Source organism: Argiope bruennichi, chromosome 3, assembly GCF_947563725.1.
Source record: "Argiope bruennichi chromosome 3, qqArgBrue1.1, whole genome shotgun sequence".
Lineage (NCBI taxonomy): Eukaryota > Metazoa > Arthropoda > Arachnida > Araneae > Araneidae > Argiope > Argiope bruennichi.
The window spans coordinates 132,258,725-132,272,080 of NC_079153.1; the positions used below are offsets into that span (position 1 = coordinate 132,258,725).

The 13,356-nt window shown below is 27.4% G+C and overlaps 1 protein-coding gene across 2 annotated transcripts in view; it reads left to right on the plus strand.

Moving 5' to 3' along the window:
- LOC129963532 (uncharacterized) overlaps nt 1-13,356 on the plus strand; it is a 44,983-nt gene that overhangs the window by 5,632 nt on the left and 25,995 nt on the right. For both annotated transcript variants that reach the window (XM_056077970.1, XM_056077971.1), the window contains exons 2-4: nt 1,010-1,117; nt 10,465-10,683; nt 13,004-13,261. In XM_056077970.1, the coding sequence (XP_055933945.1) occupies nt 1,010-1,117; nt 10,465-10,683; nt 13,004-13,261 (585 nt within the window). The remainder of the gene's footprint in view (nt 1-1,009; nt 1,118-10,464; nt 10,684-13,003; nt 13,262-13,356) is intronic.

The following is a 13,356-nucleotide window of genomic DNA, read 5'->3' on the forward strand; positions in this document are numbered from 1 at the left end:
GCAGTGATTCGATGGTCAGAACGATATTTAAAACACTAATATGATATTTCAGTTTCAGTTTCGGCGTTAGTCAGAACACTTACACAGCACACTTCTTTAATGGAATTGAATTCTAAATCTGGAATTGCCATAAGCCGAAACCTCATTACCAAATCGTCAAATCCTTGTAACATAAGTAGAAATTTTCAGTAACGGCGCTGATATTACATGATGGGATTGCATCTTGAAAATAATCACTACAGTTAATCGCAAAGCAAGAAAGAATGTTAAATGTAATTGAATATTTTACATATATTTTCTCTGAATGATATTTTGCGTATCATATGCAGGTTTTTATGGTTTTATATGTGTATTTGACTCAAGTGCTGGGTAACTGTCCAGCAAGTTTCCCAACACTTAATAACTAACCCTGCCAGTTATAGAAGTAAAATAAAACATTAAATTATAACTTACAAAAAGGTAATTTATGATGCAATTCTATAGCAAAGGATACTGAACAAGATCTCAATTGGGTAATGCAATTTTTGATTACTTCGAATTAGATTATCTTCATAAAGTTTTAAAAATGTTTACAAAAAATACGTAACATTCAAAATAGAGAGTCAATTACTTTCGATATTCATCAGAGTCTCTACTGTTAAATCTATGCTGTCCGGCGACACCACTCTGGTGTCCTGTGAAAAATATCGGCCAAATGCCGGCTGCCCCAAGTCAGTGTCCCCGAAAATCTATCTGACCTAATGATAACTAAAATTATCTGAACCACTTCTACCACATAAAAAGAAAAGAATCCCGATAATGTTAACATCATTTTATTGGAATATTATTAAAGGAAAATCCCAGATATTGGTAAATAAAGAAGAAATCCGAGTTCTCTGTTATTAACATTAATAGAATGCTTAAATACTCACTAGAGAGATAAAAAATGTTATAAATGATATGAGCATCGAGGAACTACAAAATGCTTGTTTTTTCATCCCTTTATTAAAATTGGGTTTTTTCTCTGCAGGTTGTTCTTCTGCTCCTTCTATCCCATGGCGGTTGGAACGGACCCTCAGTCACTTTACTTTCTTGTACTTCTGAAACCTCAAAACTCGTCAGAGATGTCGTCCAAAAGGTAAAAAGGATCAAATCATGAATTTCGAGAATTAATCTGTTTACAATTCAATATTAAATGTCACTGAATTGTGTGTTGTCATCTGAAGTTATACTTATCAATTGAATAAAGGTTTTTAAATTAAATTTTTGAATATCCACCAAAAATGATTTTAGACCCTACGTTTCTCTAAATTAAGAGAGCTGTCTGACAATTTAAAAAAAACGAAGAAGTTTTTTTTCCCAACAGCGACATATTTTTTATTCTAAATTATCTATCATATTTTAAATTTTTAAAAATATCATTTGAATGGAATTATATTTATTATTTTCTTTTGATTACAAAAGAGTTTTTGCACTGTCAACAATCATTTAGTCAAATTCTGTTAACCGATGTTTGACTGGCAAGGTGTTTTCTATTTAAATTCATGTTAGTTAAATATTCTATCGTTTATCTTATCGTTCGTAACTACCCAATAATGTTCAATTTCTCTTTGTGTTAATTTTTGTAATAATTAGGTACGAAGATAATTCAAAAAACAATTTAATTCAATATAATTTAATAATTTTAGAAGATATTATCACCTTTTTATTAATTATAATTTTCAACACAGTAGGATTACGATGAAGGTAGAATGTCTGGATTTTATAACTCTTGATAACCAAATATGGAAAATTTGAAAAGTGAAAAGTGTAAACTGCAACATTTAAATCATGCTTTATTGAACAAATTTTTATCATATCTCTTAATTATGAAGAAATAATTCATCTAATATTAAATTTATTTTTTTAACAAAAAATAAATTTTTTTGTTTAATTATCCTGGCACTTTCTTTTTCAAAAAAAATATTCTTCGTTTCTTAAAAAAATTTTATAATTATGGAGACGATTTTTTGAAATTAATTAATATCATAAAAGACAATATTAAATAAAAACTATATAAAACATCTATTTTTTAATATGGCTTAGAAGAATATTTTGAATTGACTTAGCAGTAATTTTTTTTTTTCGATTCGTGTACACTTACTTTATCCATCACTTAAAAAATAAGTATAGATTTTTAATATTTTTTATTCAAATACATATTTATTAAAACTAAAAAAAAGATAAATTAGTTATGTAATTTAAAACTGCATTTCTGCTCTTCTACAACAATTATATTATTTTATTAACGATTAACAAAAAATTGACTTTTAGAATAGAAGTATAGCAAAACCAAACGATTAACAAAAAATTGACTTTTAGAATAGAAGTATAGCAAAACCAAACGATTTAATTTACACTAATATTTCTAAAATTATGATATATGCCCTTTAAAAGAAAATCAAAGTCGTTAATAGAGATAAGACTGAATATTCGAGAAAATAATTAAGGAAATCCAAATAAATTAAAATATCAGAATTGAAAATTTGAAGAATAAAGGAAAAATTAAAATCTGCTAGGACAAATTATTTGACAACATTTTTATTTAACAGCCATGATTACCGAGAATTGAAGTTTTAGGCAATAACTGATGACACAAAATATACTAATGAACTGAATCTTCCAAATTATGCTAAAAAAATTCTATTAAACTTCTTACTATAATCTTTTCATAGAAAATTTTTCAATAATTTAAATAGAGTTAAAAAGAGGTGGTAGCAATTCAGGTTCAAAATTCAAACATACTGAGTCCGGAATATTTTCTGATATTTTATGTTTTCTAGAATCCCGATTTATATCCAATATACTTAGTTTATAAACTTATATGACTAATGGTCATTATATTCATACCTGGCCAATTTTTTTAAGACATCATAAAACCTTTTTTCAAAACATCACGTCTTCACGGGATAATAAACTCTTCTTGTAATATTAAATAGTCATTGAATAATAAAACATAAAATACATATGAATACATTAAGTTCACTTATTTACTAATTGCTTGAAATCTTGTAATAGATTTGAACGATAATATTTTGAAAGCTAACGAAAAACATCAAGTCCTATATTTTAAAAGGCCAATTAATTAAGTTACTTTAAACTAAGCTGTAAAGTTTGCTTCTGTACAGATAGCAATGTCTGAAGAAGAAACAATATTTACAGCAATCTTCATTAGTGATGCCTATGCATAAATCAAGTAGATGCTTGCTACGATATTTTTCAGCGACATGAAAAGATGAAATAAAAAAATTTCAGTCAATAAGCCTAAGTTAGAAAATTTCCAGTTAATACAAGCAATAGAAAGTTCCCAATAATTAAATTTCAATGTTGCTTCGAAATTTAAAAAAAAAGATCATTTATAAATATATATTTATATATAATTAATGTTATACATTCAAACTTATGTTATTTTATACAAATAATTCAAATAATAATAACAATGTTTGCATATTAAAGTATATAAAATTAATTAGACTTATTTTTATAATATCTATGAATTTTAAAATAATTTCACGTTAATGATTTTTTTCGTTTTCTCGTTAGAAAATTTCTAGATATTTCCTTATAAGAAAGAACACATTTACAAATCCAAAATAATTAGTTTCGATGACACTTTTAACAGAAAAGTTCCAGAAATAGAATCTTGTTCTTTAAGACAAAAAAAAAGATAAGATTAAAAAGCATGCTTAGATATTTTATTCTATTTATTCTGGTTCAGAAAAAACATTAATTTATTATTTTGAGAAATGAAAACTGTTCAAAGGAATGAATGTAAAATAAAAAAAAAATTCAAAACTGCAATTCAAAAATATTTTAAATCAGTGGTTAATAACATTGACAACTCTTTCAAAAAATTTTGAGATAAATGCAATCAAAAATTGTGTTGTTATTTTATTAAAACAATTTTTACTTTGGACCTCTATTGCGTCGAATTAAGGAAATCACATATATAAACGACAAACGATTTTATTGGAAGAAACTTATAATTAAGACATAAAACAAAAAAATTATTTACTTTGTAATAAATAATTTTATAGCAGCATTTTAAATGTGCGCTTTGCTAATTTTTTTTTATTTACTTAACTACCGTCAGCCCATCTTCCACGAATTCTTTATAGCTGAACTTAATGGAATTTCATAAAAACTCCGAAGAAAAATATTTATGCCTTTACATTATCTTCAACTATCTAAAGAAATTTACGATTTTTCTTTAATAAATTACGTAGATGTCCGAAATCATTATTTGGAAGGTTCTTACCGCTTTCCAATTTGAAAGCAACATTTCTGCAATCTTGGAGCGCAATCAATTGTTATTTATGTTTCATTGTATATCTCAAAACAAGGTCGGTCTTTTGTCCAACAGATCATTCAAAATGTCCAACAAATTACTGCAACCCGGGTTAAATGAAAAGCTCTGTCAATGAAATTACACAGTGGTAATATGTCTTTGCTAATGGAAAAAGTTGTACATACACATACTTCATCCCATTCCTAACGTCTTTCCTAACTTAAACGTTCGAGAGGACAGCTGGATAACGAAATAAATACAAAAACTTAATGATTGAAACTCAAATGATTCAAACAACAGTGGCTTATGTCAAAATTTTACTTTCTTGTATATGAAGAGAAAAATAATCCGATTTCCAGATATTGATGGATTCTTAATTGAATTTATAAATAAAGCTATTTTAATTTAATTGAAAATAAAGCTATTTTTAGAATGATGTTTGATGATCTCTCTGTCTGTAAACACAATTAGAATCAAATATGGAACATATAGATAATGAAATTTTTTACTGTATTTTCACCTTAAGTTGTATGAATACGTTAAAATGTTGCTTTTTGACGAAAATACGAATTTAATATTCTTAATATCTAGACATTTTTTTTTTTAATTTTGAGTTTTGTTTCTTAATCCATTTTTTCTGACGTAACACAGATTTTTATATTTGCGTTTATATGTGTTTTAATTCTATTTTACATCGCTAAAAATTATTTTTTCCAAATTCTAATCTTTGGCAAAAAAAAAATTGATAGAAAACCCTTATAAAATAAATTTAACGAATACGTTTGTTCAGATTTGTTATATCTTCTGCAATTTTTCAATATCTTCTGCAGCTTCTGAATAAGAGAAAAAGTATTCAATTCATTTAGAAGTATTTTATAGTTTTAGTGCTTTATAATACGAAAAAAATGGAGATTTCGTGTTACGTATCAGTCAAACCCCGGTATTTAAGGAATGGAGAAAACTACAGCTTATGTTTTAGTTCAGAAACTAGGTAATATGTTTCTTAAGCCATCTGTAAAATTTCAAACAAATCATTTGATAAAACTCTAAACTAAAAGAATTCAGTTTTATACCTCTTTTTAACTAAAAAAGCACTTTTTTTCAATTTTTAAAATTTTTTTGCCATTTTACTGGTATATTTTAATTTCATAATATTTTTCAGTCCTTTTTATGCAAATATTCAAAAATATAACTATTTTAAAGCATTTTTTAAATAATTCATTCCGAACATCGTCAGGCATCTTAATTATAAACTTGTATCAAATTTGTATTAGTGAAATCCCGCGACGGGAAATATGTACATATAAATATGATGACTCAGATAGACAAAATCTGATTTATGATTTTATTGCCTGAAATGTAGATCTGTAACATATTTTGCATTAACTCGATAAAGAAATGACCGTCTATGCACGAGAAAAAGCCGTTACTGCAAACGACAATAGCCTTCATAATAGAAATCTAATATTTGCTCTTGATACTAAAATTGTGGATATCTATTAATTTTGAGATAAAATACATATTCGGAGGATTGTAGATCTGTTTTCTAATTGCCGATAGTCATGAAAAATTCCCAACAGAATGAGATGGATAAAAGAGATTTTAACCTTTTATTTCATTTTTGGAATTTAATTTTCATTAAAACTGTATCAAAATATTCGCATGAGGTTTATTCTAAAAATATATAATCTTGATTTGTATTACCACTATGGTATGTCAAGAAGCATTCTTCATAATTTAGTGCTTCAAATTACACGTGTTCGTAATAAATAAACAAATTAGGGATAAATTGGTGGTCGTAATAAATAGATGAACTTTGGATAAATTGCTGTTCGTAATAAATCGACAAAAAATAGATAAATTGCAATAAATATTGTTAATAAATTGTTTTCTAATATTAAGTTGTCACTTTAATGTTTTTTAAAGTAAGTATTTAATGATTTTTATTCACTTAATTTATTTTAATATTATCATTTTGTTTTATCTGTTGGGATTATTGATTTTTAAATGTTATTAACTTTTCAACATTATTCATTTAATTGTTAAAATCTGTGAAGAATAAAGCCGAAAGTTGAAAAATATAATTTTAAATGAAAAATTATAAAATTGTTTACTTCCAAAATTCAAATAAAAATCTTGCATCCAAATCAAATATAATTTTATCTTATTAATCCCCATATCAAACTCTTTTTTGTATTTAATAAATTACTTATTACAAACTAAAGATTTAACAATAAATATAAGAACTTATTATTACTCAGACAATCAGTTTTTCGAAAAATTTAATGATAAGTTATTTTTCTTTTGTCCTATTTTATCCTTTCAATGCTTTATATTTGTTTTACCAACCATGTTAGAAAGTGGGTACTTCAGCTTTTTATCAAAGTTTAGCATATATTTTGCATGTAAATTATTATAATTAAATTTAAAACAAATTTTGTCTGTAGTTTATTGCTTTAAATCCTTGCATTGAAGAATTAAAAACAATTTATAAGACATTCTTTATTCATTCAGTTTCTAAAAAGAACTTAGTTCTTAATTTATTACATGTTAAATTAATGAAATATAAATGAAATAAAAGATTCTAGGTAAATAAGACAGTATGTACTAATTGAATTTCAGTGTCTATATATAGTATATATGCAATAACGAATGTACTAATTGAATTTCGTGTTTTCGAATATATTAATATGTTATATATTGTGCGTGTATTGATTTAAACGCATTTGTAAATAACACGCAGAAGTAACTAATAGTAATTAAATTCCTTTTCAAACAAAAGCAGTTCTAACTTTTTTTATGTTAAATGCTTTCTGAATGAAAAACTTAAGCAATTTTCGTTCAAATTTCAATAAACTTTTACGTTAATTTCAAGTTTAAATTAACGTTCTTAATTTATCTTACGATAACATAAAGGTGCAAGTCAAATAAAAGATGCATTGAAATTACAAAGAAAGTTTACAGAAATTCATAATACTTACATTAATGACTTACATTGTTTTCATGCACTTGTATGTTCTGTATTGTATTTGTTTTAATTCAAATACCCTTATACAAGTAATTTAGAGCAGCAAACTTCACAATAAAATTTTACTTATCCAAAAATTTATTTATAATTTTTTATTTATTCTGTTAATCAAATACAATACACAGCGTTGACATTTTAAAGTAAATTAGGGGTTTTGACAAATATAAAATCATTTAAAATAACTGGTGCATTTAACAAAAAAAAATTTAACAGTTCTTAATTTTAATTTTGAAGCAACCAAAATAAATCCGAATTATAGACGCTAATTTTATATCATGTTAATAGAATTTTTTTAGAATCAAAGAGCAAAAATTGACTTTTTGTCAAATTCGAATTAAAAACATTCAAAATAGTCAAGTTTCACTGCAAAACTTAAATGAAGAATTCTATGATAAAAAGTGTATTTCTAATAATTCAAATGTAGAAGTTACTTAATGTAATTAAATCTTACTTTCTTTTAATACGAACACTATCTCCTTTTTTATGCTTTAAATGTTCTCAGTATATGAAGTAAAAGCAATTTACATGACTTGAACCTTTTTCCTTCAAAGCCAGAAGATACTAGCAGCCTCTTTCTTGATAAACGGAAAAATATAAAGGACCGGCATTAAAAGCAAATGCATTTATTTATATGAATGGAAGCAGTCCAGTTCTCCGCTTCGAAAAAGGAGCTAATTTTCCTTTTGGTCCTTTATTTTTTTTCTACGCTATGACTCAATATGCATTTAAATGAAAATCGTCTGAGAAATGCTTTCCGGGCGAATTCAATTTACCAATTCAAAGAAGGCACCAATGTAAGAAAATTATGCTTATTTTATTTATTTATTTTTCCTTCGTTTTTCCATCGTGATTACAAACAGTTTATTTTTTGGGTCTAAAACACAAAGAAAGAAGTTAAGATTATGCATATAACTTTCTGCTTTAAATGACATTTCTTTAAACACATTTCAAAACTTAAGTCTACATTTGTTCCACCTTTAGTAAGAGTTTATTACATTTTTATAGATAATAGATTTAATTAAAACTATTCCGTGAAATGAAGATGACATTTTCTCGTGGAAAATGCTGTTTTTATGTATAAATTTAATTCGCTAAAAGAATTAATGCTGCCGCTTAAAATACATTTCAAAGAAAATGTAGAATAATATAATTTAAGTTAAGGACAATTTAAGATTATTCGCGACTTTTTTAAGTCTTCCTATGTTAAAAACGAATGTGAAGCACTTTATTAAGTTTTGAAATGCCCTAAAGTGTAGTGTTTTTTAATCACTAGGACGAATAATTTTGAATTGTTGCAGGACTGGATTAAGGATGCATTCGTAATAAAAGCTAAATTTTCAGGAATGTTGCAGAGTTTTATATTATTAAAGTATTAGAAGGGATTTTTTTTCTGTTTTTGACTATTTTTTAGGAAAACATTTTTAGTCTAATTCGATTCACAGAGTAATCAAATTATTGTAATAAAGTTTTCCGTTATATTTTGCACGAAATAAGACGGAAGAATATTTTAGAAAGAATCTTCAACGTATATACGTAACAATTTTTTTAGAGCTGTTTCTCTTTTTTAGAATGTATTTTCTAAAATATTAATCCTTGTTGATTTTTTGTGAAATTAAACATATAGTGCAATGGCAATAAACCTTTACTGCATGTTTTCCTGTAGAAGCTTTATTTTCAAGTATGAATAAAAAAATTGCAAGAATCTTCAACTTTTCAGTTTTTTTCTTGTAAATCACTCTTATATTAATCAAAAATTGCAAAGTATAGAACAAGTTAAATATTCGAGAATATAGGAAACGAAAATTGATGTTTCAATTGCATGATCACTCAAGATCCTTTTGTAGAGATAAAGAGCAATACAATTTAGAATAGATCATCAGAAAGTTTTGCACTATGGGCATTTCCTTTTTTGCAGTTAAAACTTTGATGCTTAAAAAACAATATGAAAAAATATTACGATATATTCTGTGCATGCACATAGCGAATTAATTTCAACTTCTTATCCTTGCATTTACAAATATAATGTTCTATATGAAAGAAAACTGTAAGGAACTTTATGAACCTTTTCATTAGCTACTTTAACCATTGAGCGAAAATTAATGACAAACAAAAATGATTGATTTTTATTTTGTGAAATGATCATGAAAAATTTCATTTCGAAAATTTAGTACGAATATGAATAAAAAGGAAAAGTTTCTGTAAAAAAGTACATTAACATTATTCAAGAATTTCAAATATTAGTTGATTTGGCATATCTAGATACGTCATGTGTGACATTGATTAGTGATATAAATTAAGTGTGGCATTTTCCATAGGTCAAATTAACCTTGAATCCATTAGCCAACACCTAAACTAATTCACCTCCAATATAACTCCCCCCCGAAAGGTCATCTCGTAATTGAGGATGAGAAGCTTCCGGCATAGTAATTGGTTCTTGCCACCCTGGACGGTAAATGAAAATGTGGGTGTCTGACTCCTCCCATCGATGGCGGGACGTACTTACTTAGGGAAGGGTTTTACCGTGGCCGGTGATGGTCCTTGGGACTCAACATCAGTTCCTGCCAGTGTTGCTATAGCGGCGGTTCGGTCATTCAGTTTTTCATCCGTGTGCCTTCGAGGCGGGTCGAAGATTCAGTGATATGACTTACTCAATATAAAGGAGTAAGTTGCCTTTCTGGAGGCCCTGAAAGGGGTACCGAGCCTTATTTCAGTTTCATTTCTAGAAAAGCCTGTTGCGATTCCAAAGGTTGATGCAAATTCTAAAATAAGTCAACTGTTTTTTGTGTAATCTTAAATAAAATAACATAGACATACGCTCTAACCTTTTTCATCCGTTTCTTTTCTTTGATTCTCGATGCCTTAACCCAACAGACCAGTGAACCAAATTGTGGACCGCGAGTCAATTGTCGGCGAAAATAAAAATTCGATAAAAACTTGAGTGCATTTGGATCTTTCCATAATTTACAAAATACGTAGATGCACTAAAAAACGCAATCCATAAACAAGCTACTCTTGTTGGTTGGAAAACAAAATAAGTGCTTTTCCAACTTGCATATGAAGGTCTTTTTTGCATACAATGCTTATGCTTTTCTTCTGAATATATTTATGTCATTTTTTATTTTCTTTGCAGCGGTTTCTGTCAGTTGTGGATCGGTACAGGGTGTCCCTTCCCCTGGAATGCCCCCTGCATCCCCGAAGGGACATGTTCTGGTGGCTACAGACGGAGCTTGAGGCCACCAAGATCGAGGGCGAGGAAACGTGGCACTGCCCGGTGTGCGGCCAAAAGTTTAGATGCCAGAACACTTTCGTCACGCACTGGGATGCCTCGCATGCCAAGACACTCGGAATGGTGAGGTGCTTTCACCTGGGCATGAACTTAGGCTTTTGCACTCATTTGAAGTAGTAGTAATTCGTAGTTGAACGTAAGAATATTAATAAAGGTTTAGAAATTAATACCATAACATAGTTTTAGAAAGTAAAAGAAAGCTCATCACAGTATTAACAGTATTTTTAATTTAAAAACTTTTTCTTTTCAAAAATAAGAATGTTTCATAGTTTGATTTTTAAATAAAATGCTTAAATTGTTTATTTAACTGTAGAATTTCACGTAATTAATGATAAAATGCGAATTTTTTAACGCATGGTTTCATTGATGCATTAAAAGAAAATAATTTTATTAGAATTCTGAAGATAAAAATATCATAATAACGTTAAACATTGACAGAATAATTACACTTTTAATCATATTTCTGTTTCATCTCAAATTTCAATGAATTATTTTCAAATTTCTGTCTTGTGATGCGCATTGTGGCATGATTCCCTTGTTTTATCGTTTTCTGCAGCGCCTCATACTTTTACAATTATTTTTTACATATCAAAAGTTTTGATAAAAATTTTATTTTCTACTTTTTTAAACTACGTTTATTTTCGTATTTCTAAAAAATAATTTAATTTCAAATAATAATTATTTTTAATTTTTCAATTTTTTTAAAATTTGTTATTTTTTTCTAAAGTCTACTTTCAGATATGCAACTAGTCAAATAAAAATTTAGTCAGTTTATCGATTAAATGTTAATTAAGTTCCCAAAGCTTTATATAAATGCATTGGCATCTCGATATGTAATGTAAAAAATTTCAAGTATATCGGAAATTGAGAAAAACATATTTTATAAAATTCCATTTTTAAAAACATTAAACAAATGAAACTGAATTAAAAAAATGCGTACAAAAATTATTTTTATATTTTTAAGGTATTTAAGGAAATGCCACCTACAGAAGTTCAATAATAAACTCTTCAATATTAAAAATAACAGAAATAAATTAATATAAAAACAGCTTGAAACAGCTGCCATTCTTAAACAAATTATTTTTGAAAATCTATTAAATAAAATGTAAATAAATAAGAAAGGATAATTGTTATTATCAAATAATTTGTTCATACCATTCGATATTCATTTAATTTAAATCACTATAAATATTTTCCTGAAAAGGAATTACTCTCAAAATTTTCCATGCATGAGATAAATAAAAGATTTTGAAATTTTTATTAATTACACGAATAGTTAGTTACATTCCGAAATTGCCATTTGTTTCAAATTCCATAGCAATTATTATTAAATATTAACGCCTTAAAATATTGGCTTATATATATAATGATCAAACGGTTGATTCAAGGAACAAACTTCATATCTTTACCTAAAATTTCTGACATTAAGATTCTTATAATAAATAAAATGTGTTACTCAACAAAGCAACTGTTTCTACACGTTGCTAGAAGTTACCTTTTGCTTATTATATCAATATTGACAAAATTTTGATTGATTATACTTTAGCTGTCAAAGGAATAATAAATAATGTTCTATTTCTTATATGTAATGAAATTCGTTTTGCTTGACATTTTCAGTTTCCTGTTTCTCCTTGGAAAGTTTCTTGAAAATGTCAGTTTTTTTCTATATTAATATAAAAAATGAGCATATTTTATTGCTTTGGTATGAGAAAAATTCAAACACATTCGTTGCATAATAATACGCAATTAATAAATAATTGTGTGTGTGTGTGTGTGTGTGTGTGTGTGTGTGTGTGTGTGTGTGTGTGTGTGTGTGTGTGTGTGTGTGTGTGTGTGTGTGTGTGTGTGTTATGCATAAATAAGGCCAAAAGTTGAAAATTCTAAAATTGGGGGGGAGGGTGAGAATTGACAACTACAATAATTAGGGTTTCATTTATTGAAGAAAATAACATTTTCTCATCGGTATTTCATTTAGCTTTTCTTTATTTTATCTTGGTTTTTAATGTAATGCTTCTTTTTTTTCTCTTGAAATAGAAGTACTGCATATTTGTTTAGTTCTCCAATAAAATTTCTACAAATGATATATCTCCATTGAAGAAAAAGGTTAAATAACATACTTTATAAATTTCATTTTTTTACACTAGTTGTGAAAAGTATTCTTTATAATATGTAACTTTCTGAAAACTCTTCCCAAAAAATAAATAATATTATTCTTATCAAAAATAAACCAAATTTTAGATAAGAATAATAAAGTCTTATTTAATGAAGTTTAATGAGCTGAACTTTATGTTATATTAAAGTTTAACTAACTTACAATTAAGGAATATTTTTCGTTAATATTTTGAGTATTTCATTAAGCTCATATACATATTTCCCCTGCCAGGCCGAAGAGACGGTGTGCCTCGACGACTTCTGCGATGTGTTTCGGTGCGACGTTCTTCGGAAGCGAATGCTAAAACAAAGGATGGAAGAGGAAGAAGAACTGAGCAAGACGGCGAAGCAGCAGCCCCCTTCAGGCTTCCAGAGCCTCACCCTTGTGAAGCACAGGACCCAGGAGCCCGAGGAAGAAGACGATGACATCAGAGAGAAAAAGAGGAATTGCAAACCGGAAGAGATGAGCCGCATACACAACAAGTGCAGGGTAAGTGTCTGCCTTTCCTCGTTTCAGATGAGCTGTTTAACGAACAGTTCCAAATCCATGATTTGCGAGTTGTTGATATCATATCCGGTATTAAA